Genomic DNA, 24,198 nt, shown 5'->3' with positions numbered 1-24,198 from the left:
TTGTAGACTCCGCAGGGAGTAGTCTCGCGAGACCAAGTCGAACGAAAAAGTTTCAGGTCCAAGTGGCACAAACAACGATCTGTCAAAAGACCCGGTTGGAAGAGACACTAGAGCGGTCTATACTCTCGGTAGAGCACTCTATGACCTGTGTACCCTACTCTACGAACTTGGTAGACTCCGCAGGGAGTAGTCTCGCGAGACCAAGTCGAACGAAAAAGTTTCAGGTCCAAGTGGCACAAACCACGATCTGTCAAAAGACCCGGTTGGAAGAGACATAGTACTGGGCTAAGCATTCTCTTACAACCCTCTAAAACTTGGGCTTCTGATTTTAACCCGCTATATGACACTTTTTAAGGTCCCCTTACCTCATAGGCGGAGCTCAGCTCCTTGAAGTACTGTCGGGTTCTGGTTAGAATATACTCGGAATCAGGGGCGACCACTATGTAGGCTACGTCCCTAGAATAGGAATAGGGCTCTAGGAGGAGTTTGTCCCAGTGGTGTAGGGCATAGGGGGACAGGGCTAGCCAGTCCTTCTCGTGACCGACCAGGACTGAGGGAATGGGCTGCGGTTCACACCGGTCGTCCGTGCCTGGAAATAAAAGGGTTGGGAATTAGTTAAATTTAGATTTATGTTAGTTTACTTTTTTTCTAGGTGTAGTCCAGGAAACGAAGCCCGAAAAATCAAGGTTTGGTGGACAAAAATGACGTAGTCTGGATTTTTTACTAGAGAGGTCGGGGATTTTTGGGGGTAGGGGAAATTGAGATTACCGGGGGTCGGCGCCCCGCGCGACGACGAAGAAGAGGAGGGGTTCGGTAACATACTGTGAAGGAAAGAGAAAGATTGTTCTTAACGCCAAGCCAAAAAAAAGTGGAAATAATTGAACCAAGTGAACAGTGAAAAAAAGCCCGAAATTCGGATTTTTTCAATGCCCAATGTAAATGTTTAAATGAAATGTCACAACTGCTGAAGTTTTCCTTGCTTTAGCAACTATGTTATCAACATGAATATCAAATATCAGCTTACAATCAAGTGTAACGCCTAAATCCAAATGAAATTTTTTTCTCTTGTTAGGTTGACCATTTATTCTATAGTTGTGCATTAACTTAGTCTTTTTTCTCGTATAAGATACAACAAATATCTTATCTGCATTACATTTTATACCGTTTTCTTTGCACCATAGTACAACAGCATTAATACTATTTTGTAATTCTTGAGCATCAGAAATGTCCCTAATACCCCTACCAATTTTTAGGTCATCAGCGAACATATCATAATATTTGACAGACAATTTTTAATGTCATCAAAAAATAAAATAAATAAAAGGGGACCAAAATTTGAGCCCTGTGGAACCCCAGAGGGAACAGAAAATGTATCAGAAAAGATGTCACCTATCTTGACCTTGAAATACCTATCACTCAAGTACATTTCAAAAAATTTGACAAAATTTGAACTCAATCCATATTTATACAATTTATGTAACAACAGTTTATGGTTTACAACATCAAATGCTTTAGATAAATCAAAATATGTTACGTTACATTGTTTTCGATTCAGCACAAAAGGAGCAGAATATTGTAAAAACGAGACCGAATTGGTGGCTGTTGAACGCCCAGAAGGAAACCATGCTGGTGCGGACTTAATTTAGATTTTACATTAAATACAACATATTTAATTACAATTTTTTCAAAGATCTTCGAAAAAACACTCAATAATGAGATAGGCCTATAATTTTCGGTGAGGCTTAGATTACCTTTCTTAGGAACAAACCGCAAACACCGCGAACAAACCGCGGATACCGCGAACAAATTGCGGATACCGCGAACAAATTGCGGATACCGCGAACAAATTGCGGATACCGCGAACGAATTGCGGATACAAACCGCGAATACCGCGAACAAACCGCGAACACCGCGAACAAACCGCGAATACCGCGAACAAACCGCGCATACCGCGAACAAACCGCGGATACCGCGAACAAATTGTCGAGAAAAGACTGGAGCTCCAGACCTTATGTCTGTTGTGGAAAATTTTGAACGAAGAGTCAGTGCCATCATACCTTCATTCTTCATTTCATTCATTACACAGTCAACATTCTCATCATACACGTTCGCAACATCTACTCGACATTCTACTCCATCGCACTGATTTCATGGGTAAGAGCTTCTCCGTGAATGCTGCACGATTGTGGAATCAGCTTCCGACCGAGTTGAGAGTTCTTCAGAGCCGGCTACCATTCAAACTACTGGCAAAAGAATATATGCTTACCCTGGATAATTGAATAATTGTTTCAAATTCTATACGCCTCCCCCCCCTCTTCTTTTTCTTCTTCTTCTTCTTCTCTTTCTTCCTCTCTCTTTCTTCTCTACTATTCCCCTTTTCTTTCCCCTACTCTTCCCAGACCCTCCCTCCTCTCTTTTTTCAACAAATTCCTCTTTATTCCTTCCTTTTTTTTTCCATTTCCCCTTGTTTTCCCCCCTTTCTTTCCACCCTTTGATTTTGTATATATATAATTTCATGATAACACTATATTCTGTACATAAAGGGTGGGGTGGTAGAGAATGCCTTAGGCATTAACCCCACCCTTGATCAAACTTTATTTTGTATTTATATTGTTACCATCTGTATCTGTAAATAAAGTTTGATCCAATTGTATAATAATAATAATAATAATAATACTAATAATAATAATAATAATAATAATATATGAAATATGAAATGAAATACCGCGAACAAATTGCGGATACCGCGAACAAACCGCGGATACCGCGAACAAACCGCGAATACCGCGGATACCGCGAACAGACCGCGAATACCGCGAACAAACCGCGGATACCGCGAACAATTCGCGAATACCGCGAACAAACCGCGGATACCGCGAACAAACCGCGGATACCGGCGAGCAAACCGGGCGAATTAGGTGACTTATCACAGAAGAATCGATGAGGACCTTCCACTTATGAAAATGCAAGGCGGAAATGGAGTAAATTAAGTCCATCAAACCCTATCGGTCAAAAATGTAGCAGAGATCCTCCCCTCAACCCCCTACATGGTTTTTGGTTAGTAGGGTAGTGTCAATGGGAGAGGTTCATCTTCTAGACCTAGTATTTTTGGTTCAAGAGCTCATTCTTCTCTTCTGCTTTCCACTTTCCGAACTGGAAGGTACTCTTACTGCTCGCTCTCTTACTCTCTGTGATAATCTGCACAAATGATTCTCAGACATCATGGATTTTTTTTCCAACAAAACAGATTATCCATTGAGCGATTATATTAAGATGACCAAGGAGGTCTTTCCTATGTAGCGTTTCACGAGAAATCGATCCGTCTACATGTAAGGGTTCTAGGAATGATGGTTCACGAAATTTGCGCTTGTAACAAGCCAATATCAAAAAATTTCGAAAGTTATATCCACTTTTTTTTACACTAATAATTTACGAGATTCAGCCTGATTTCCTCGAATTTGCCATCAAAAATTTTGTCAAAAGAGAACGAATGTGCCATCAAATTTATTTGTAATTTGTAATTTATTTGCATCAATAATTAATAATAATAACAGTGGTAATACAATATGATAAATAACTTAAACTATGAAATTCTTAAACTATGAATTTATTCTTCTCTTTTTAAAAAAGGTGTGATAGAAGATCGTTATACGATGAGAGAAGGACGACAGGATAGGAGAAAGCCAGCCGTTCCGAGAACGAACTTTTTTATAATGTTATTATTAGGTGTTTCACCGCTATTTTTTATACCCCAGCAATGAAACAACTGCTAAATTAGACTCGTGTGGTCTGTGTTGTAGCATGCCCATCCCGTAGTATGTCCCTTATCAGATGAGCGATAAGAGACACAATACTTCCCATTTAGATGCTGGGTTAACACGAGAACAGCAGAAAGTAACCAGTTGAAATATTTGCAATCGAAAAACGAGTACAAATTTTTGTTGCGGGTGGGATTCGAACCCGGGACGTTCTACTTTATAAGACTTCTTAAAAAATACTTTTTCACAGTTTTGACCTCGAAATTATGATTAGAGTTTTACTAGCATCTGTTGAAGCACCCTAATAAAATGAAAACTAGGGTTCTGGGTACTTAAACTAAGGTTCCGAGTACTTACATCTTTGGTTTTGAGGAACAAATCCGTCATGGCAGCGGTACCAAACCCGGTCAGTGCCTTAACGGTGGTCGTATGGCTTAGTTGTCGTCTACATTGGGAGAACACGGACAGGGCCGTGGCTCGCATCTCATCACAATACTTCCGCCTTTCTCCCGCCTTGCCCAGCTCCAGTATACTCTCTAACGACACAATCTGAGGGGAAACACAAAACACTTAATCTTAGTATCAAATTCCTAGTCAAGAACCTAGTACGTTAATGCTCGCATCTCATCACAATACTTCCGCCTTTCTCCCGCCTTGCCCAGCTCCAGAATACTCTCTAACGACACGATCTGAGGGGGAACACGACAAGAACAACATGTTTTAGAATCAATTCTCTAACAAATAGTCGAGGACCTAAGGACATGTTACAAAGGAGTTAATCACAGATTTTTGTGAATCCCAATTTAGCACTTTTCTGCATAATTACTAGGTAGGTACACTGATACAGGTATTAGTATATACTCTCTAACGACACAATCTGAGGAGAAACAAAACAAGAACAAAGTTTAGTTTAGGATCAAATTCTTAGTCCAAGGACCTAAAAGCATGTTAAAGGTAGAGAATGTCGTAAGCATTAACACAAAACAAATCAAACTTTAATCTTGATCAAACTTTGTTCATTTGTCATGATTGTAAATAAAGTCCGGTGGAAATGTTCAAAGTTTACTAATATGAAGAAATAGAAAGACACCAAATGGTACGAAATTAAGGATTCCGTTCACAGAAAGCCCCGGCTCGCATCTCATCACAATACTTCCGCCTTTCTCCCGCCTTGCCCAGCTCCAGAATACTCTCTAACGACACGATCTGAGGGGGAACACAACAAGAACAACATGTTTTAGAATCAATTCTCTAACAAATAGTCAAGGACCTAAGGACAGGTTACAAAGGAGTTAAGCACAGATTTTTGTGAATCCCAATTTAGCACTTTTCTGCATAATTACTAGGTAGGTACACTAATACAGGTATTAGTATATACTCTCTAACGACACAATCTGAAGGGAAACAAAACAAGAACAAAGTTTAGTTTAGAATCAAATTCTTAGTCAAGGACCTAAAAGCATGTTAAAGGTAGAGAATGTCGTAAGCATTAACACAAAATAAATCAAACTTTAATCTTGATCAAACTTTGTTCATTTGTCATGATTGTAAATAAAGTCCGGTGGAAATGTTCAAAATTTACTAATATGAAGAAATAGAAAGACACCAAATGGTACGAATTTAGGGATTCCGTTCACAGAAAGCCCCCTCTGAGGCTGAGTTGTAGGGGCAAACAGCCCTAAAGTTGGGTTAAGCATATACGAAGAACGAAAAAGAACTGTAGAGAATTTTTAATAGTCAAAAATAAGTGATATCCTCGCAAAAAACCATTTGTGTGGCACAATCCAACGCCACGAAAAATCACTCCACTTACTTGTACTGATATATTAGCGCGCACACTATCCGGTATGGCGGCGAGCACCGTGCTATAGCAGCGCAACAGCCCGAGGCACGCCAGCCGCTGCGTTTCGCCTGCCGAGCCGCCCTCTGTGCCGCCCACCACCGTGAACGGGTCCACCAGGTAGATGGCTATGGCGGGCGGTTCGCATTGGTCGTCGTCCGGACCGCCAAGACCGGAGCTTGGGTCGCCCAGAGCGTTGGAACCGCCGGCGGCGCCCGGCAAACCGGACGAGTCGGCGCCCCGCGAGTATTCTGAATCTGTGGAACGAGATAATAAAATAAGTGTATTTGACTTTGGTTTTATTGTAGCGAAATATTGGGATGCTAGGGAAAAAAAATAATGAATTGTCAATTTTCACATTTGTAAACAACAAGTTTGGTTTAGCCCGGTTTTCTGTAATTATTTCCCTTGTTCGAGTCTTCAACATTTACCTTCAGTTACTTATTGACATATCACACTTACAAACCAACATTTCAGAAAACCAACCCTATTTTACTTCTTGAGTCAAAAGATTTCGTCACCAGCCAAAATGGCTTGGAAGGTAGAGCGCCTGTCAAAGTTAGGCTCCAGTCAAAATATCCTTACTGTCGATGTCGACTAACTTTCGGTATTGTTTGCTGGTTTATTTTAGCCAGGGGGAAACTCACCGTGTTCGGACTTGGGTGTGGACGGAGCCTTGCTATCCGAGGAAGCCGAGTCCAGAGTGGAAGACATGGGGGAAGGATGGGGTCGGGTGCTCGCGGGAGATTCGGGTGGGTCGAGGAGGGTACGGTCCAGGGGTAGGGTGGACAACTGGGGCGCTAGGTAATGTCGACACACCTGAAATAAATGGGGAATGAGGGTTGACATTGGTTTCCCACAGGGGAAGAAGAATATTTTTTCACCTTCTTCTTGTTCTTTTCTTTGCCTTTTCTCGTGTACAGACGGGGTAGGTGTTTTTCATCAGCCTCTCAATCAGCCCTAACTAGGGTGATTGCTTCGGGCTGACATTTGGTTTTGGCAACAAATTTTACGAGTGGATGCCCTTCGCACTCAACCTTTGCAATTTCTTTAGCAAAGGAAATTCAGGCTGGTATACTCCCTGTTTAAAGGCCCCCAGCCAGACTATAATAATAATGGACAGGGATACCTACGTGAAAAAAAAAGTCAAATATTTTTTCTGCCATCTCCGGCTATCGAACGCTCACCTGGGCATATAGTTTAAGTAGGCCGGCCGTGCTCGAGTCTCCCAGTAGGGAGAACCACTCGTCTACAGGTTCCTTGGCTAGTTTGAGGGCCGCCGTTTTGCCCACCCTTAGAATTCCGTCACGGAGTACTTTGGTGATGGGACAATGCCGTCCTAACCTGCACACCTGGGGGGAGAGAGAAATAGGACAAACCATTAATAACTGCCAGCTTGCTAGGCTGGTTAGGGTTAGCTGTTCTCCTCCCTGTTTATAGTCCCACAGCCAGACGCTAGTCTTCGCTCTGTTTAACGTCCCCTAGCCAGCCAAGTCGAACGAAAAAGTTTCAGGTCCAAGTGGCACAAACAACGATCTGTCAAAAGACCCGGTTGGAAGAGACATAGTACTGAGCTAAGCATACTCTTACAACCCTCTAAAACTTGGGCTTCTGATTTTAACCCCCCCCTATATGACACTTTTTAAGGTCCCCTTACCTCATATATGACCCCCCCTATATGACACTTTTTAACCCCCTATATGACACTTTTTAACCCCCTATATGACACTTTTTAAGGTCCCCTTACCTCATAGGCGGAGCTCAGCTCCTTGAAGTACTGTCGGGTTCTGGTTAGAATATACTCGGAATCAGGGGCGACCACTATGTAGGCTACGTCCCTAGAGTAGGAATAGGGCTCTAGGAGGAGTTTGTCCCAGTGGTGTAGGGCGTAGGGGGACAGGGCTAGCCAGTCCTTCTCGTGACCGACCAGGACTGAGGGAATGGGCTGCGGTTCACACCGGTCGTCCGTGCCTGGAAATAAAAGGGTTGGGAATTAGTTCAATTTAGATTTATTTTAGTTCACTTTTTTTCTAGGTGTAGTCCAGGAAACGAAGCCCGAACATCAAGGCTTGGTGGACAAAAATGACGTAGTCTGGATTTTTGACTAGAGAGGTCGGGGATTTTTGTCAGGCAGAAGTTCTTCGTTTCCTGGACTAGTGTAATTAATGTAACGACTCTCCTGAGGGAATGGGCTGCGGTTCACACCGGTCGTCCGTGCCTGGAAATAAAAGGGTTGGGAATTAGTTCAATTTAGATTTATTTTAGTTTACTTTTTTTCTAGGTGTAGTCCAGGAAACGAAGCCCGAAAATCAAGGTTTGGTGGACAAAAATGACGTAGTCTGGATTTTTTACTAGAGAGGTCGGGGATTTTCGTCAGGCAGAAGTTCTTCGTTTCCTGGACTAGTGTAATTAATGTAACGACTGTTGCAATGAACTCTCAAGAATACGTAAGATTCATAAAAACATGGATAGTAAACTCACCTCTACCGGCCAGTCTATGGAACTGTCGCCACGTCAGGGGACCGGACACGGTGTAAGGCGCCTCCCACAGCCTCGTCGTACACTTCTTCTGCACCGCATCCTGCAGGAGCGGCTGCAGACTTGTCATAACCCGGATAATATCCTGATTACACCGAGGCCCCCGGGCTCGGAGGTAGGGCCACCTGTGTACAGAACAGCGGCCATTGGGCCCTCCCGAGCCACAGTGAACGGAGGCCATCAGCTGCTGTTGACGGGCCGCCATTTCTTCCACCTGAAACAAGAAAGATGAAATTAGAGTTGACGTATTGTTGAATGAGGGTTGAACTCGATGTATTTTCTTTTACGGCTGGGACTGGGGCCACAATCTGGGTTTAAAGTTGGTTCAATTTTAATTTTTAGGCTTTTAGCCCGTCCTTCCTTTATTGTTACGATAGTAATAAAAAAAGGTATAGTGGACGGGCTATTGTATTTGCTTCGGTGTCTGTTCGTGTAGAAGGACTTATCCAAACCTGGTCGACCTATATATCAAATTAAAGGTCTTTTTACCAGGAACACGAAAGTGGTGGTGCAAAATTTTGTCCAGAAAACCAAAAAGCCAAAAAAATGCGGCCATTGGGCCCTCCCGAGCCACAGTGAACGGAGGCCATCAGCTGCTGTTGACGGGCCGCCATTTCTTCCACCTGAAACAAGAAATATGACATTAGAGTTGACGTATTGTTGAATGAGGGTTGAACTCGATGTATTTTCTTTTACGGCTGGGACTGGAGCCACAATCTGAGTTTTAAGTTGGTTCAATTTTAATTTTTAGGTTTTTAGTCCGTCCTTCCATTATTATTACGATAGTAATAAAAAAAGGTATAGTGGACGGGCTATTGTATTTGCTTCGGTGTCTGTTCTAATACAAATCATAGTCTGTTCGTATAGTTCCAGCACGTTGTAGGAGGGAATGGGGCGTTCTCTACCACTCAACCTACCTTACACATGGCCACTGTACTGTCCAGACGGCCTTGGTCTAGGGCTATATGAGTCACTTGGTTCGTGTCGCTTAGTTCCAGCACGTTGTAGGAGGGAATGGGGCGTTCTCTACCACTCAACCTACCTTACACATGGCCACTGTACTGTCCAGACGGCCTTGGTCTAGGGCTATATGAGTCACTTGGTTCGTGTCGCTTAGTTCCAGCACGTTGTAGGAGGGAATGGGGCGTTCTCTACCACTCAACCTACCTTACACATGGCCACTGTACTGTCCAGACGGCCTTGGTCTAGGGCTATATGAGTCACTTGGTTCGTGTCGCTTAGTTCCAGCACGTTGTAGGAGGGAATGGGGCGTTCTCTACCACTCAACCTACCTTACACATGGCCACTGTACTGTCCAGACGGCCTTGGTCTAGGGCTATATGAGTCACTTGGTTCGTGTCGCTTAGTTCCAGCACGTTGTAGGAGGGAATGGGGCGTTCTCTACCACTCAACCTACCTTACACATGGCCACTGTACTGTCCAGACGGCCTTGGTCTAGGGCTATATGAGTCACTTGGTTCGTGTCGCTTAGTTCCAGCACGTTGTAGGAGGGAATGGGGCGTTCTCTACCACTCAACCTACCTTACACATGGCCACTGTACTGTCCAGACGGCCTTGGTCTAGGGCTATATGAGTCACTTGGTTCGTGTCGCTTAGTTCCAGCACGTTGTAGGAGGGAATGGGGCGTTCTCTACCACTCAACCTACCTTACACATGGCCACTGTACTGTCCAGACGGCCTTGGTCTAGGGCTATATGAGTCACTTGGTTCGTGTCGCTTAGTTCCAGCACGTTGTAGGAGGGAATGGGGCGTTCTCTACCACTCAACCTACCTTACACATGGCCACTGTACTGTCCAGACGGCCTTGGTCTAGGGCTATATGAGTCACTTGGTTCGTGTCGCTTAGTTCCAGCACGTTGTAGGAGGGAATGGCCAGGCTGGGGGATCGTAGAGATCGAGCGGCGCGCAGGAGGGAGTTACTGGAGCTGTGTAGGGCGTTGCATTGTTCCCGCATGAGGTCGATGACCCCGGCCCCGGCGTTGTTGAGGTCGTCCTTCTCGGGAGGTTCCTCGGAGATACCTGTGAGGGGAAGAGAAGAGAAATTGTGAAATTTATGTTGCAATAGTCAGCTCCCATGGCGTAGTGGTCACTGCGCTCGTCTTGAACGCGGGAGACCCGGGTTCGATTCCCGGCGGGGACAAGAAATTTGTATAATGCAAATGTTTGATTCCGTGACTGGCCGTTACGGGGCCCACTCAGCCTCGTGACGTGAGGAAAATGAGTAGCTATGTAATATAAATGCACATAGCGACCGGTGCCAGCATGGTAGGTAATTGGGAGCTGAATTATTGCGATATATGTATTTGGAAAAATCCTACAATGCTGCAGTGAGCACCAAAGTTGTGAAATAATAACACAAAGAAAGACATTTATTTTATTTTTTTATTTATAATACAATACTTTATTTTTTCGTAATCTATGTATGTTATGGCACACACTGTCACACACATATGGCATGTCCTTTGTTTAGACTGCCAGCTTACATCAAACATCTCATCAATATGAATGTAGAGACAGACTACCATCAAGTCACGTCACGTGAAGTCACGGGGAGCCAGAAAGATGTGTAAAGTTTTCCCATAATATTGTAGGTAATTTCGTTCAGGACAGCCACACTACCATCACGTTACGTCACGTGATGGTAGTGTGTTTCTACCTTTACAGTTAATCCCTCAAACTGGTGAGATGCTTTTTTCCAACACTTAGGATGAAAGTTTTTCAGACCTCAGTCTAAAAAATATTTTTCTAATCAATTTCACTCCGAAATTTCGAAAATTCTCAAGAAATTTTCAGACAAAAATGATTTTTGCAGGGGTTATTTTCCACTCCTCCGAGAATCAAAACCCGACAGTGATAAAAAGTTAATTTTTTTTTTTCATCAATTTTACTGCAATTTCAAATTCTCAAGAAATTCTAGACAAGAACGATTTTGACTGTTCCGAAAATCGAACCCGACAACTCACCCGTTATTTCCAGCTCATCCTCCAGGAACAGGCCAGACCGGTGCGACAGCCGCCGGTTAACCACGGCGGAAAAGCCGCAACTACACCGGATCGGATCCTCGTCCTGACTATTATTATTGTGAAGGAAATTGCCGCCGTTAGAGCCGCTCGGGGTGAAGGGGGAGGCGGGGGATATGCCCAGGTTAGACGAGGCGCCGTTAGTGGCCGCCCCTGGGCCGGTGCTACTGCTCGGCAGATAGATCCCCGCGTCCGCCCCTGTAAAGGAAACGTGAAGAAAGAGGTTAGTATTGACCTTTGTTTTTTTGACCTGTGTTAAACTATACCTATGAAATATATAAGACCTTGTTTAGGACTGCGGGAGTAAAGGGACTTTTCAGTCTCATTCTGGCAGGATAAACAAGGTATATTCTATTCTATTCTATTCTATTGAATATCTCTAGTACCAATTGGAATTTGGTGAAATGCAAAAAAAGTGCCTATTTTTTTTATTTCAAGGGGGAACCTTTTTCAAATTGTCTTCAAGTTAACTATTAGCAGGGCAGCCCCCAGGGGGTCAACTTTGAAATCTTTTATCGTCGGAATTCTCAAACATATTCTCGAGATCTTTGTACGTGGGTACCAGACCTTCATTCGTGTACAAATTGTTACTCGAATTCTTCACATCTTCCTCCTGCAAATAGCAAGACAAACGGGCAAAATGAATTACAAAATCTAAACCATAAATTTTAATTGTGGTTTTCTTCAATTTAGTCTTAATCTATCAAATAAATTCAATCATCATCGTATTACTTTATTCAATTATCCAACTGTGCCATTCCTGCTCCGTCCTCACACTCAATCAATCTATCTATCAAATAAATGATTCTGAGAGAAACAATTAAACATACTGCTCTGACACATGATCTAATGCTTACTTTGAAACTCTGATGCTCCAATACTCACTTTGATTTGGAGTGACTCAGGGCCGCTGAGCCCCCGTTTGAAGTCCATGCCTAGCGAGGCCCCGCTACTATTATTGGGGCCCCCTAGCCCCGAGTTGGGGCCCTCGTCATCGAAATTATACGGATCACTCGTTTCATGCTGGCCCGTAGCCTGAAAATAAAATCATCACAATGAGTATTAATTTTTAAAGAGATATTTTTGACAGCAGGCTGGGAGAAAGTCAGCCGTTTCGAGAACGAACCTTACCTGTTTAGGATGAAGTTCAAACCCGCGACCTACCGCTTACAAGGCAGGCGCTATCTTCAAATTGGACTTAAAAGTAAATGAAATTGAAGTTTTTTTATATATAGAAAGGAAAAAAAAGTTTGATAGAGGGTAACTGTAAGTCTCATCATCCCGAAATCGAAGAGAGAAGAAAAACAGGATAGGAGAAAGCCAGCCGTTCCGAGAACGAACTGTATCCGTTCAGGATAAAATCCGCCCCAGGATGGAATCGAACCCGCGGCCTAGCGCTTACATTCATTTCAAGGGGGAACCTTTTTCAAATTGTCTTCAAGTTAACTATTAGCAGGGCAGCCCCCAGGGGGTCAACTTTGAAATCTTAAAAATGAGAACCCCCAACTTTTAACACACCAAGTAAAATACCTTGAAAAAACAAGTACTTTGATACAAGTTTGAGGTCAATATCAGAAACAGGGCCTGAGCTATGAACTTTTTATTAAAAGTTGCCATGTTCTCTCTCTGAAAAAAATCCAAAGGGAACTATTTTTAACTCTGAAAGAATAATTATTAATTTATTTAATTTTGACATCCTTTGTAAATACTTTTTTACTTAAGTTATCCATTTTTATATATAACTTAAGTGAAAAAGTCTGAAAGAATAAACCATCAAATTGACCTAACTTGACATTTACCTCGAAATCACTCGAAAACCGGGTCTCACCTTTAATATTGCCGACACACTTGGGGTCCGTGCTGCACACGCACAGGGTACAACTGTCGAAGTTATGATCCCGGAATATATTCAGTAGGGTGTCCCCCAGCAGTATATTCACCACCAGGGCGTTCGCCTCAGGGGGCCGACCCCCAGGTGGGTCTTTTAGGGGCTCGCTCCCCGCGGTGGGCTTATACGAGGGGGTAGCAGGGCTGTAGGGGCAAGCCTGCTGGCTAATTGGTGAAGCTTGAAGCTTCTAAAGTGTATTAGTGTTAGTATTGTATAGTGCGTTATTTATACTTTATTCGTACTGTTCAGCCAGTCTAGTGTGTTTCATCAGTAATAATTAATTGTTAATCAAACTTTCTTGACTTGGCGGGGCGGAGCGCTACCGCGCTCCTTAATACAGGATGTTTCGAAAGTCCGTCAACTTACCGGGTGCAGTAGGGAGTTGGTGCCCGTCTCCTGTTTGATAAACTGCGGGGGCGAGGGGGAGCGGTAGTGAGGGGTGCCCCCCATCAGTACGGAGCCTGAGGGGCCCCGTGTGGGCGGATCTACCCGAGGTTCACTCGGCTTGAATCGTTTTACTGGATGGTTTAACCTGGACATGACAAGAAGAAGAATTAGTATTTGAAGAAACACACATCATGTATCCTTTAGTAACCATTTAGAGTAGCGATTCTGAACGGGGGCGATTTCCGATTTCTGGGGGCGAAAAGAGAACTGGTCAAGACCGAACAACATTAGAAGTGGGTTTTGAATCCATCCACAGCGGACAATCCTTGGTCCCTGAATCTATTCAAAAATCATTGATGGACATCAAGTATGATGTTGAAAAGAAGCTCTGTTCAATTCGTATGAGTATGAAAAGTTCTGGCCTCAAGGAAAAGAAACTTGTCGAGACCTATGGAATAAGGCCAAGTGGTTATTACTTGCCTTTCCAACAACATACCTGTTTGAGAAGGGCTTCAGTGCAGTGACACATTTCTATATATATGTACAGGGTGGTTCGTGATTTGCGAACCACGCTTATATCTCAGAAACGGCTGGGAATTAAGGAATGAAATAAAAGGCATCGTGTAGATGAAATTTTGATGATTAAAATGGCTTTTTTTAAATTTGCAATTTTTTTTGCAAAATGGCCCATTTTTTGCCAAATATAGGTCACTCTTATGGGAACCCCTATTTTTTATTTAATTTTTGGAATCAGCATAAAATTTTAATTGAAAAATTTTTCACTCGAAAAAATTTGCTCTACAAAAATTTGCACAAATCGCGATTTTGTGTGCGTCAGTGACCCCAGATTTGATGAACAACGCAGTTGGTCCTGAGTTAGAGCGAACAATGCGTTACTGTGTACAAAGAAATGGATCTCATTTTGAACAGCTTTTATAAATTTGTTTGTTGTTGTTGATTGTTGTTGAAATAGTTAAGTGAATAATACAAAAACTAAAGAAATAATTAAGAAATTGTTTTTCTTTCTCACAGTGTACAGAATTTTTGTACATCAAATTTTTTCGAGTGAATACATTTTTTCAATTAAAATTTTATGCTGATTCCAATAATTAAATAAAAAATGGGGGTTTCCATAAGAGTGACCTATATTTGGCAAAAAATGGGCCGTTTTGCAAAAAAAATTGCAAATTTAAAAAATGCCATTTTAATCATCAAAATTTCATCTACATGATGCCGTTTATTTCATTCCTTAATTCCCAGCCGTTTCTGAGATATAAGCGTGGTTCGCAAATCACGAACCACCCTGTATAGTGTGCAAGTCACCCATCCATTTATTGGCCTTCCTTGGCGTAGCTTAACATAGGTAACGCTAAAACCGGTCTTAAATGATCGGCTGAAGTGTTATCTAAAACTTTCTCGCTTTGAGTTTATAGGTCGTCGCGACAAATTTCGAGATCAGAGCTCATTTGTGTGAGAAAATGTGAAAAAAATCCCCCAAAAACCAGTTTTTTTGGCTTTATGGTTTTCTGGACAAAATTTGCACCACCATTTTCGTGTTCCTGGTAAAAAGACCTTTAATTTGATATATAGGTCGACTAGGTTTGGATAAGTCCTTCTATGGGGACAGACAGACCGACCGACCGACAGACCGACCGAGCGAGCGAGTGACAGACACCGAAGCGAATACAATAGTCCGTCCCTTATACCTTTTTATTACTATTGTAATAATAAAGAAAGGACGGACTAAAAAAGGTAATAAAAAACTAATAAGAACCTGAGAACTTACCATGCGTCTAAGGTAGAATAATCGTAGAGTAGTTTAGAGGGCGCTCCGTCGTCTTCATGCAAACACTCCTCGTAGTCTCTCGACTGAAGTACAGGTCGCTTGAGCGTCACGTAGGTGTTAGTAGCGGCTTGGTCGCTACTGTTCGTATTGCCGCTACCTGCAAAACATAAAATGAAAAAAAGTGATAAGTTAAACTGTAATATGAGGCAAAATTCTCGGACGTCCCCAAACATAAAAAATAAAATGTAAAAATAGGATAAAATTGGGGGATAAAAATAGTGATATCCCCGAAAATTAACCTTTGCGTTGCAAATTAAACGCCAAGAAATAGGTAGTTCACAGTTGGAAAAGTGTCTGTTGTTTAGAAATGCAGGAGGTATTGACTATTAGGTCATTCAAGTGATGTCAAAAAACTGCCAATATCTCGTTGAAGCCTCTTAGATTTTATTAAAAAGTGTTTCAATTTTAATAAACCAAAATACAAAAAAAAAATTTTATTATTATTATTTTATTTCCTCGTGTTGATAGTCCAACATGAACACCGGACATACTATAGTGTATAGTCCCTTCGTCTTGAGGACATGCTACCGCACAGACTTACCGCTTTGATTTCCGCCCGGGCCGGAGCCGCCGGGTCCCGCGGTTGACGAAGAGCTCAGCATGCTGGAGTCCGCGGGTTCGGTTTTGACAATGCCGGGGGTGCCGCCTGCTCCCCCTTCTACACTGGGGGGTGCACCGAGCGGTCCTGTGTACGGGGAGAATACCTGGGAGAGGGGGGGGAGAGGAAGAAATGAGGATTAAAAGTTAGAATCTCACAAATTTCACTTGTAAGGACGATGCCCTCTGAAAATATTTCTGGCAGGTAATTTTTCAGAAAATTTCCATGAATTTTCCAGAAAATTAGGGGGCTAAGGTACTTAAAAATCGGTAAGATTACCCCTTCGATTACTCCCGCAGGCCGTTTTTCGGAAATACTTAATATTTATTTTCCAGGTTTTCTTTAATTTTTCACGATTTTCCATGACTAGGTATTCCATGACTTTTTGGCCGATTTTCAGATTCGATGACTTTTGCAGGTTTTCCAGTTTTTTCCAGGTCGCGTATAAACCCTGTAGAAGAAGTCTACAGTCTCATGTCAATATTAATGTTGAAGTAGAACCCTGGACATGCACCAACATTTTTTTTTTCTGCCCTTAAAAGGCCTGTTAGGTTAACAGCCTATTTAGTTCCATTTGATTTGTTTAGGCTTAATAGGGGCTGAAAACTGAAGAGTAGGTTTGCGAAACCGACCCTGAATGTTGTATTAACATGAGACTGGTAAGTGGTTCACAAACTTTTTTTTTTAAGGGGAGTTGATTTTTTCAAAGTATCTAAATGTGGATAGTTGGTTTGGGAACCACTGCAGCACCCTAGAGGAAATATACTACACTATAAATACTACAATACACAATGTAGGGCAATAAATCCACTGAACATTTGATTTTTTCAAAGTATCTAAATGTGGATAGTTGGTTTGGGAACCACTGCAGCACCCTAGAGGAAATATACTACACTATAAATACTATAATACACAATGTAGGGCAATAAATACACTGAACATATTCGAAACTGTATTCTTTTCACCCGGATTTTTTCTCAATGTCCTGTACTTAGGCAATGTACTGAGAGTGTTCCCACTGCACACGACACGATTATTATTATTATTTTTTTTTTTTTCGAACGACAGACAAGTGGCACTCTTAGGTTAAACAGGGTTTATACGCCTTTCCCGGAATGAAATTCTATGACTATTCCATGACTTTTCCAGAAAATTTACGGAAATCTTCCAGAAAATCCCATGATTTTCCATAACTTTTTGGCCGATTTTCAGATTCCATGACTTTTATAGCTCGCGTATAAACCCTGCTATAAACAAAGTCCACTCTGGCGGGGGGGCGGTTTCACGACTCACGCGTTTGGGCGGCACCGAGGAGTCACCGCCCCCGCCCGCACCCCCGTGGTGGGGGGTGGAGGAGGAAGAGGGCTGGTGGTGTGGTCTGTGGAGAGAAGGGGGGGGGATGTTAGTAATGGGTTCCATTGCTATAGAATCTATAGATCCAAATAACTCATTAGAAGCTTAACCCATCCTTTGGGGCTGTCCAGCCCCTACACCTAAGCCTCAGTTTGGGCTTTTTGTGTGTGGGGATTAAATAAGTCATTGGTTCCAGTACAATAGTTCCAAAAAGTAAAAACGGACGGAATATAACAGGGGTGGCCACTAACCTTACCTTCGGGAGCCGCAATCCCTTAAAGTCGATTCGGGGCGAGCTACGCCGCAGGCGAATTTTTGAAAATTTTGGTCAACTATATTCATTATCACAAATGAAGAAAAAAAGAACATAAGTGAACGCATGAAGAGATATTGGAAAGGAAAATAATAATAATAATCAGTCTCCCGAGCCACGTTATGGCCACCCCTGGAATATAAGAAGCAAGGACCTGGCTAAAGTGCCCTGACTAAGTGGAAATGAATCAAACTTGGACCAAATATTTACACCGAAGCGGGCGGAAATTTGAAAAAGTCACAATCTGTTTAAGTGTTACACTAGCAAAAGTAAAATAAAATCCATGGACCAAATATTTACACCGAAGCGGGCGGAAATTTGAAAAAGTCACAATCTGTTTAAGTGTTACACTAGCAAAAGTAAAATAAAATCACGACTGACGTTTGAAAGTACAGGACCATCACCCCGCATTTAAAGTAAGAAGGTAAATAAAACAAGTATGTACATGAAATTACAGGGCCATAACCTCTGAATTTAAAGCAATAATAAAAGAAGAAAAAAAAGTGGGTACAAAATAAGCAAGCAATACAATAAATTTAATAAAGCAACAATAAGGTTAGTGTAGCCAATACACAAGGTATACATTAAGCAAGTGAAAAACAGGATGGAGGAGTAAAGAATTTGGCAATAATAAAAGAAGAAAAAAAAGTGGGTACAAAATAAGCAAGCAATACAATAAATTTAATAAAGCAACAATAAGGTTAGTGTAGCCAAGACACAAGGTATACATTAAGCAAGTGAAAAACAGGATGGAGGAGTAAAGAATTTGGTTTAGCTCAACCAACAGGTTAAAAGTAGGAGGTAAATTCAGCGTCCAAGAGGGCAATGGTTGCAAACTTGCAAAAAATATCTAATTATAAAATCCATCACCATGAAATCACAATTCAATTGCTTAAAATAGGTGGTATTTACAAAATGAAAGGAAATCTTATTTTCATTCAGAAGCAAAAAATGGGGGGGGTGATTTAAGAACAAGGAAAGCGAAAATGCAAAGTAGGTGTTAGTGGAAGGCAGAAGTGAAAAGGGTGTATTAATTTTAGGGATGGGTGGGTTAAGGTATGAAATGTGGGTGTGGCAGTATTGAGCTTAAATGGGTGTGGGTGGGTGTCTATAAGGTTTAACGTTAGGTAGAAAGCAAAATAAGGAAAGTGACAATATGAAAGGTAGGTTGGGTGTGGCGGCATTGAGGGTTAGGTGGCTAGCAAAATAAGGGACGCACCTATTGTGGGCGGCCGTATTAGGGGTGAGTGTGTATTTAAGGTTCAAGGTTAGGTAGAAAGTAAAATAAAGAATGTGACAATATGAAAGGTAGGTAGGTGTGGCGGCATTGAGGGTTAGGTGGCTAGCAAAATAAGGGACGCACCTATTGTGGGCGGCGGTCGAGCTACCATCTAGGGGGCGCCGATGAAACGTGGTCCGCACACTGCCAGCGCCCTTTCTACATCTGGAAATATCATCCGGACTGGTTTATAATCATGACACGACAAACACGATAAGACAACAAGAAGAGAATAGAGGAAATGAAGAGAAGAGAGAAATTAAAAAGAATATAAGTGGAATAAGGAATATAAGTGGAAAAATAAGAGGAAAGTGGAACAAGACCAAGGGTAAGACCAAAGAAGAAAAGAGAAACAAAATAGAGGAGAACAAATTACAAGAGAAAAGTACAGAAGAGAAAAGATAAAAAGAACAGAAGAGAAAAGATAAAAAGAACAGAAGAGAACCAATTACAAGAGAAAAGTACAGAAGAGAAAAGATAAAAAGAACAGAAGAGAACCAATTACAAGAGAAAAGTACAGAAGAGAAAAGATAAAAAGAACAGAAGAGAACCAATTACAAGAGAAAAGATAAAAAGAACAGAAGAGAACAAATTACAAGAGAAAAGTACAGAAGAGAAAAGATAAAAAGAACAGAAGAGAACCAATTACAAGAGAAAAGTACAGAAGAGAAAAGATAAAAAGAACAGAAGAGGACAAATTACAAGAGAAAAGTACAGAAGAGAACACATTACAAGAGAAAAGTACAGAAGAGAAAAGATAAAAAGAACAGAAGAGAACAAATTACAAGAGAAAAGTACAGAAGAGAACACATTACAAGAGAAAAGTACAGAAGAGAAAAGATAAAAAGAACAGAAGAGAACAAATTACAAGAGAAAAGTACAGAAGAGAAAAGATAAAAAGAACAGAAGAGAACACATTACAAGAGAAAAGTACAGAAGAGAAAAGATAAAAAGAACAGAAGAGAACAAATTACAAGAGAAAAGTACAGAAGAGAAAAGATAAAAAGAACAGAAGAGGACAAATTACAAGAGAAAAGTACAGAAGAGAAATGATAAAAAGAACAGAAGAGAACAAATTACAAGAGAAAAGTACAGAAGAGAAAAGATAAAAAGAACAGAGGAGAACAAATTACAAGAGAAAAGTTAAAAAGAACAGAAGAGAACCAATTACAAGAGAAAAGTACAGAAGAGAACAAATTACAAGAGAAAAGTACAGAAGAGAAAAGATAAAAAGAACAGAAGAAAACAAATTACAAGAGAAAAGAAAAGAAGATATGATCGGGATGTTTTTACATTGATAAAGTAGAATAAGGACAAGACCAAAGAACAGATGAGAAAAGAAATAGAAGAGAAGAAAAGAATGATTGGGATGTTTTATATAGGTACAGAAGAGAAAAGATAAAAAGAACAGAGGAGAACAAATTACAAGCGAAAAGTACAGAACAGATAAGATAAAAAGAACAGAAGAGAATAAATACAAGAGAAAAGAAAGAGAAGAGAAGAAAAGAATGATTGGGATGTTTTATATAACAGTGAAAAAATGAAGACAAGAGAAGTAAGAAATTGAACAAAAAGAGAACAAAGAAATTAGAAGAGAAGAATTTGATCGGAGTGTTTTATACAATAGTGAAAAAATCATAGGAGAAAATGAAAAGAAGAGAACAAGGAAATTAAAAGCTGAGAAAAATAGAAGAAAATAAAGAAAAAGTAGAAAACACAGAACATGGCTCAGAGAAGTACACAACATAACTCCACTAGCAACTACAAAATATTCAAAATAACATAGAACAGGGTTTATAGTTTAAAAAACACAGAACATGGCTCAGAGAAGTACACAACATAACTCCACTAGCAACTACAAAATATTCAAAATAACATAGAACAGGGTTTATACGCTTTTCCCGGGATGAAATTCCATGACTTTTTTTCCATGACTGACTTTTTCAGAAAATTTCCATGAATTTTCCAGAAAATTTCCATGAATTTTCCAGAAAATTAGGGGGCTAAGGTACTTAAAAATCGGTAAGATTACCCCTTCGATTACTCCCGTAGGCCGTTTTTCGGAAATACTTAATATTTATTTTCCAGGTGTTCTTTAATTTTTCACGATTTTCCATGACTATTCCATGACTTTTTGGCCGATTTTCAGATTCCATGACTTTTGCAGGTTTTCCAGTTTTTCCAGGTCGCGTATAAACCCTGTAGAAGAAGTCTACAGTCTCATGTCAATATTAATGTTGAAGTAGAACCCTGGACATGCACCAACATTTTTTTTTTTTTTCTGCCCTTAAAAGGCCTGTTAGGCTAACAGCCTATTTAGTTCCATTTGATTTGTTTAGGCTCAATAGGGGCTGAAAACTGAAGAGTAGGTTTGCGAAAAACCCACCCTGAATGTTGTATTAACATGAGACTGAACCCCCGTGGGTAAGTGGTTCACAAACTTTTTTTTTTTTTTAAGGGGAGTTGATTTTTTCAAAGTATCTAAATGTGGATAGTTGGTTTGGGAACCAATGCAGCACCCTAGAGGAAATATACTACACTATAAATACTATAATACACAATGTAGGGCAATAAATCCACTGAACATATTCGAAACTGTATTCTTTTCACCCGGATTTTTTCTCAATGTCCTGTACTTAGGCAATGTACTGAGAGTGTTCCCACTGCACACGACACGATTATTATTATTATTTTTTTTTTTTTCGAACGACAGACAAGTGGCACTCTTAGGTTAAACAGGGTTTATACGCCTTTCCCGGAATTGAATTCTATGACCATTTCATGACTTTTCCAGAAAATTTACGCAAAATTTTCCAGAAAATCCTACTATTTTCCATGACTTTTTGGCCGATTTTCAGATTCCATGACTTTTATAGCTCGCGTATAAACCCTGCTATAAACAAAGTCCACTCAGGCGGGGGGCGGTTTCACGACTCACACGTCGGATTTTTCAATCCGAAAATAATACTTACTTGGCGCACGCGCACGGCTTTTTCAAGGTCGGATCGGTGAACGGCCAACTGCCCGGGGCTGGCGGCGTTCCAGGACCGGCCGGGCCGGGGGTAGGCGCCCCGCCGGCGGCACTCGTCTCCAGGGTGCACTCCTGCCAGGCTACTTCGGGGAGGGTGATCGCGGGGGGCGGCGGATGAACCATGGACGCCGGATGGTGGGTGTGGTGCGGCACGACCGTGACGGTAACGCCGCCGCTGGGGGTGCTGGGGGCGCCTGGGGCGGCGGGGGGGGGCGCGGGGGGGAGGCTCGGGAGAGTCCATCTCCGTGACCAGAACGAAACGGACGGGTAGGCGCATTTTGACCCGCGGGCCGGCGGACTGGGGGCGAAGAAAAGAGGACATATTAAGCTTTCACATGTTCTACATGTGTGGGGCCTATTGATTAATATTTTCATACAATTATTCAATTATTTAACTATTTCCACCCACAATTAGAACGATTGACCGTATCACAATTATATTTATTGAATTATATCGTGTTTAAGAGGCCCTTACTGTGTGCCTAGGGTGCTCCTCCATGTTTATTTAGTTGACGTGTTCTACCATCAATTATTTTGCACTTATCTCATCAGATATAGTAATTGTGTTTACAATTCCAATGACTCAATATGCACATGGACAGAAAATTGTTGATAGCTGACAATAAATGGCAAACATACCAAAAACACATTGTTAAGCAAGTCTCATTTCATCATCTTGAGTTGCAATTACCTTACTCTAAACTTTCGCCTACAATCCTTTTTTTTTTTTTTTTTTTTTTTTTTTTTTAAAACGGATTGTCTAATCGAATTATGATATTCTCATTATATTATGTTGGAATTATTCTTCTTCATCTTTTTCTTCGCCTTTTCTCGTGTTCAAGCGGATCGCCTGGGGGCTGATCTGATTTGGTCTGACATTTGGTTTTGGCCTTACAAAATTTTACGATTGGTATGGATGGCCTTCGCTCTCAACCTTGGCCTATTTCTTTAGCATCGAAAATTTCAGGGACAAGGACTCGAGGATTTATTTCTTTTAGTTTTCTGGTAGATAAACTTCGACAATTACGTGTTCATTGACTTGAGGTATGCTCCGCATATTAACTGTAGTAATAGAAAGTAAACAGAAAGAGAGAGAGGAATAAGAAACAAAGGCTAATTCCTTCCGATTGAAGTCTCCCAGCGCAACTGGAGCTGAGTTTACTCTGTGTAATTGCTTACCTCCGCCCAGTCCACAATATTATTGAATCCATTACTTTATTATTACTTATTATTTTTATTATTATTATTAATTATTATTATTATATATTTCTATTATTATTATATTATTATTATTATTATTTTTTTATCTATTATTATTATTGATCTGATATTATTATTATATTATTAGTTATATATTATTATTATTTTACTGTATTAGTTTCTATTTATTTATTAAATTATTTATTATTATATTATTATGTATATTTCATATTATTATTATTTTATTATTATTATTATATTATATTCTAGTTATTATCTATGGTAGTAATCCATTATTAACTGATATATATTATCAATTATTATCTATTATTTTATGCTATTATTATTAGGTTATTTATTATTATTATTATATATTATTATTATGCTACTATATTTATTACTATTATTTAGTCTATGATTAGTTAGTTATTATTATTACTTATTATATATTATTATTATTATTATTAATTAATGTATTATTATTATATCTTTTATTATATAGTAAAAACATTATGTATTTAATTATTAAAATAATTATTATGATTAATCACACTAATAGCTAACAAGTGCAATGAGTCTATTTTTCAATGGAAAATAAACAAAATAATTATCTTTAATGTTCTACCCATAGGCACAAGAAGTAGATTCATTTTTATTAGGTTTCGATTCATGTTACTATCGTATTTTCAACAACTCATCATAGAAAAATATTAAATTATCAATTTTAGTTATTTTAATCTTCTTTTTAACCTTTTTTTCTCATTTTTAATTAGTACTGTTATACAAAAATTTAATAAATTTAAAGAATTGAAGAAAGAAAAATAAGAAAGTAAAAATGCTCTGGAAACAAATGCTTGGATCTGTGTTTCAAGTTCGAACTTTGATCAAAGTCTTGATCCTTCTGTTCGCTATCAAACAAATTGAGGTAGGTGAAAACAAATCAATCAAAAATCTCAAAGCAGAGCTTTTTCACAACTGTTAGTGGATATTACAGCATTCGTAGAAGCTTAACCCCATTCTTTAGGGCTGTTTACCCCCTACACCTAAGCCTCTGACTGCAAATTAAAGGTCTTTTTACCAGGATCACGAAAATGGTGGTGCAAATTTTGTCCAGAAAACCATAAAG

The 24,198-nt window shown here is 40.3% G+C and overlaps 1 protein-coding gene and 1 non-coding gene across 2 annotated transcripts in view; one reads left to right on the top strand and one right to left on the bottom strand.

The window, feature by feature from the left end:
- The window catches only part of LOC103508816 (mediator of RNA polymerase II transcription subunit 13), an 82,736-nt gene that overhangs the window by 15,461 nt on the left and 43,077 nt on the right, over positions 1-24,198 (bottom strand). Inside the window, 14 exon segments of the mRNA XM_026823318.1 lie at positions 4,116-4,307; positions 5,572-5,855; positions 6,246-6,417; positions 6,786-6,950; positions 7,346-7,569; positions 8,080-8,350; positions 9,929-10,176; positions 11,121-11,375; positions 13,006-13,222; positions 13,432-13,597; positions 15,239-15,395; positions 15,840-16,002; positions 18,658-19,006; positions 21,814-22,170. Of these exon segments, the coding sequence (XP_026679119.1) occupies positions 4,116-4,307; positions 5,572-5,855; positions 6,246-6,417; positions 6,786-6,950; positions 7,346-7,569; positions 8,080-8,350; positions 9,929-10,176; positions 11,121-11,375; positions 13,006-13,222; positions 13,432-13,597; positions 15,239-15,395; positions 15,840-16,002; positions 18,658-19,006; positions 21,814-22,170 (3,220 nt within the window).
- On the top strand, positions 10,226-10,297 carry Trnas-uga. The gene has a single exon. It is a non-coding gene; the product is annotated as a tRNA-Ser (tRNA).

This window comes from Diaphorina citri, unplaced genomic scaffold (assembly GCF_000475195.1).
Source record: "Diaphorina citri unplaced genomic scaffold, Diaci psyllid genome assembly version 1.1 scaffold436, whole genome shotgun sequence".
NCBI classification, from domain to species: Eukaryota; Metazoa; Arthropoda; class Insecta; order Hemiptera; family Psyllidae; genus Diaphorina; species Diaphorina citri.
This window is presented reverse-complemented; position numbering and strand designations above follow the sequence as displayed.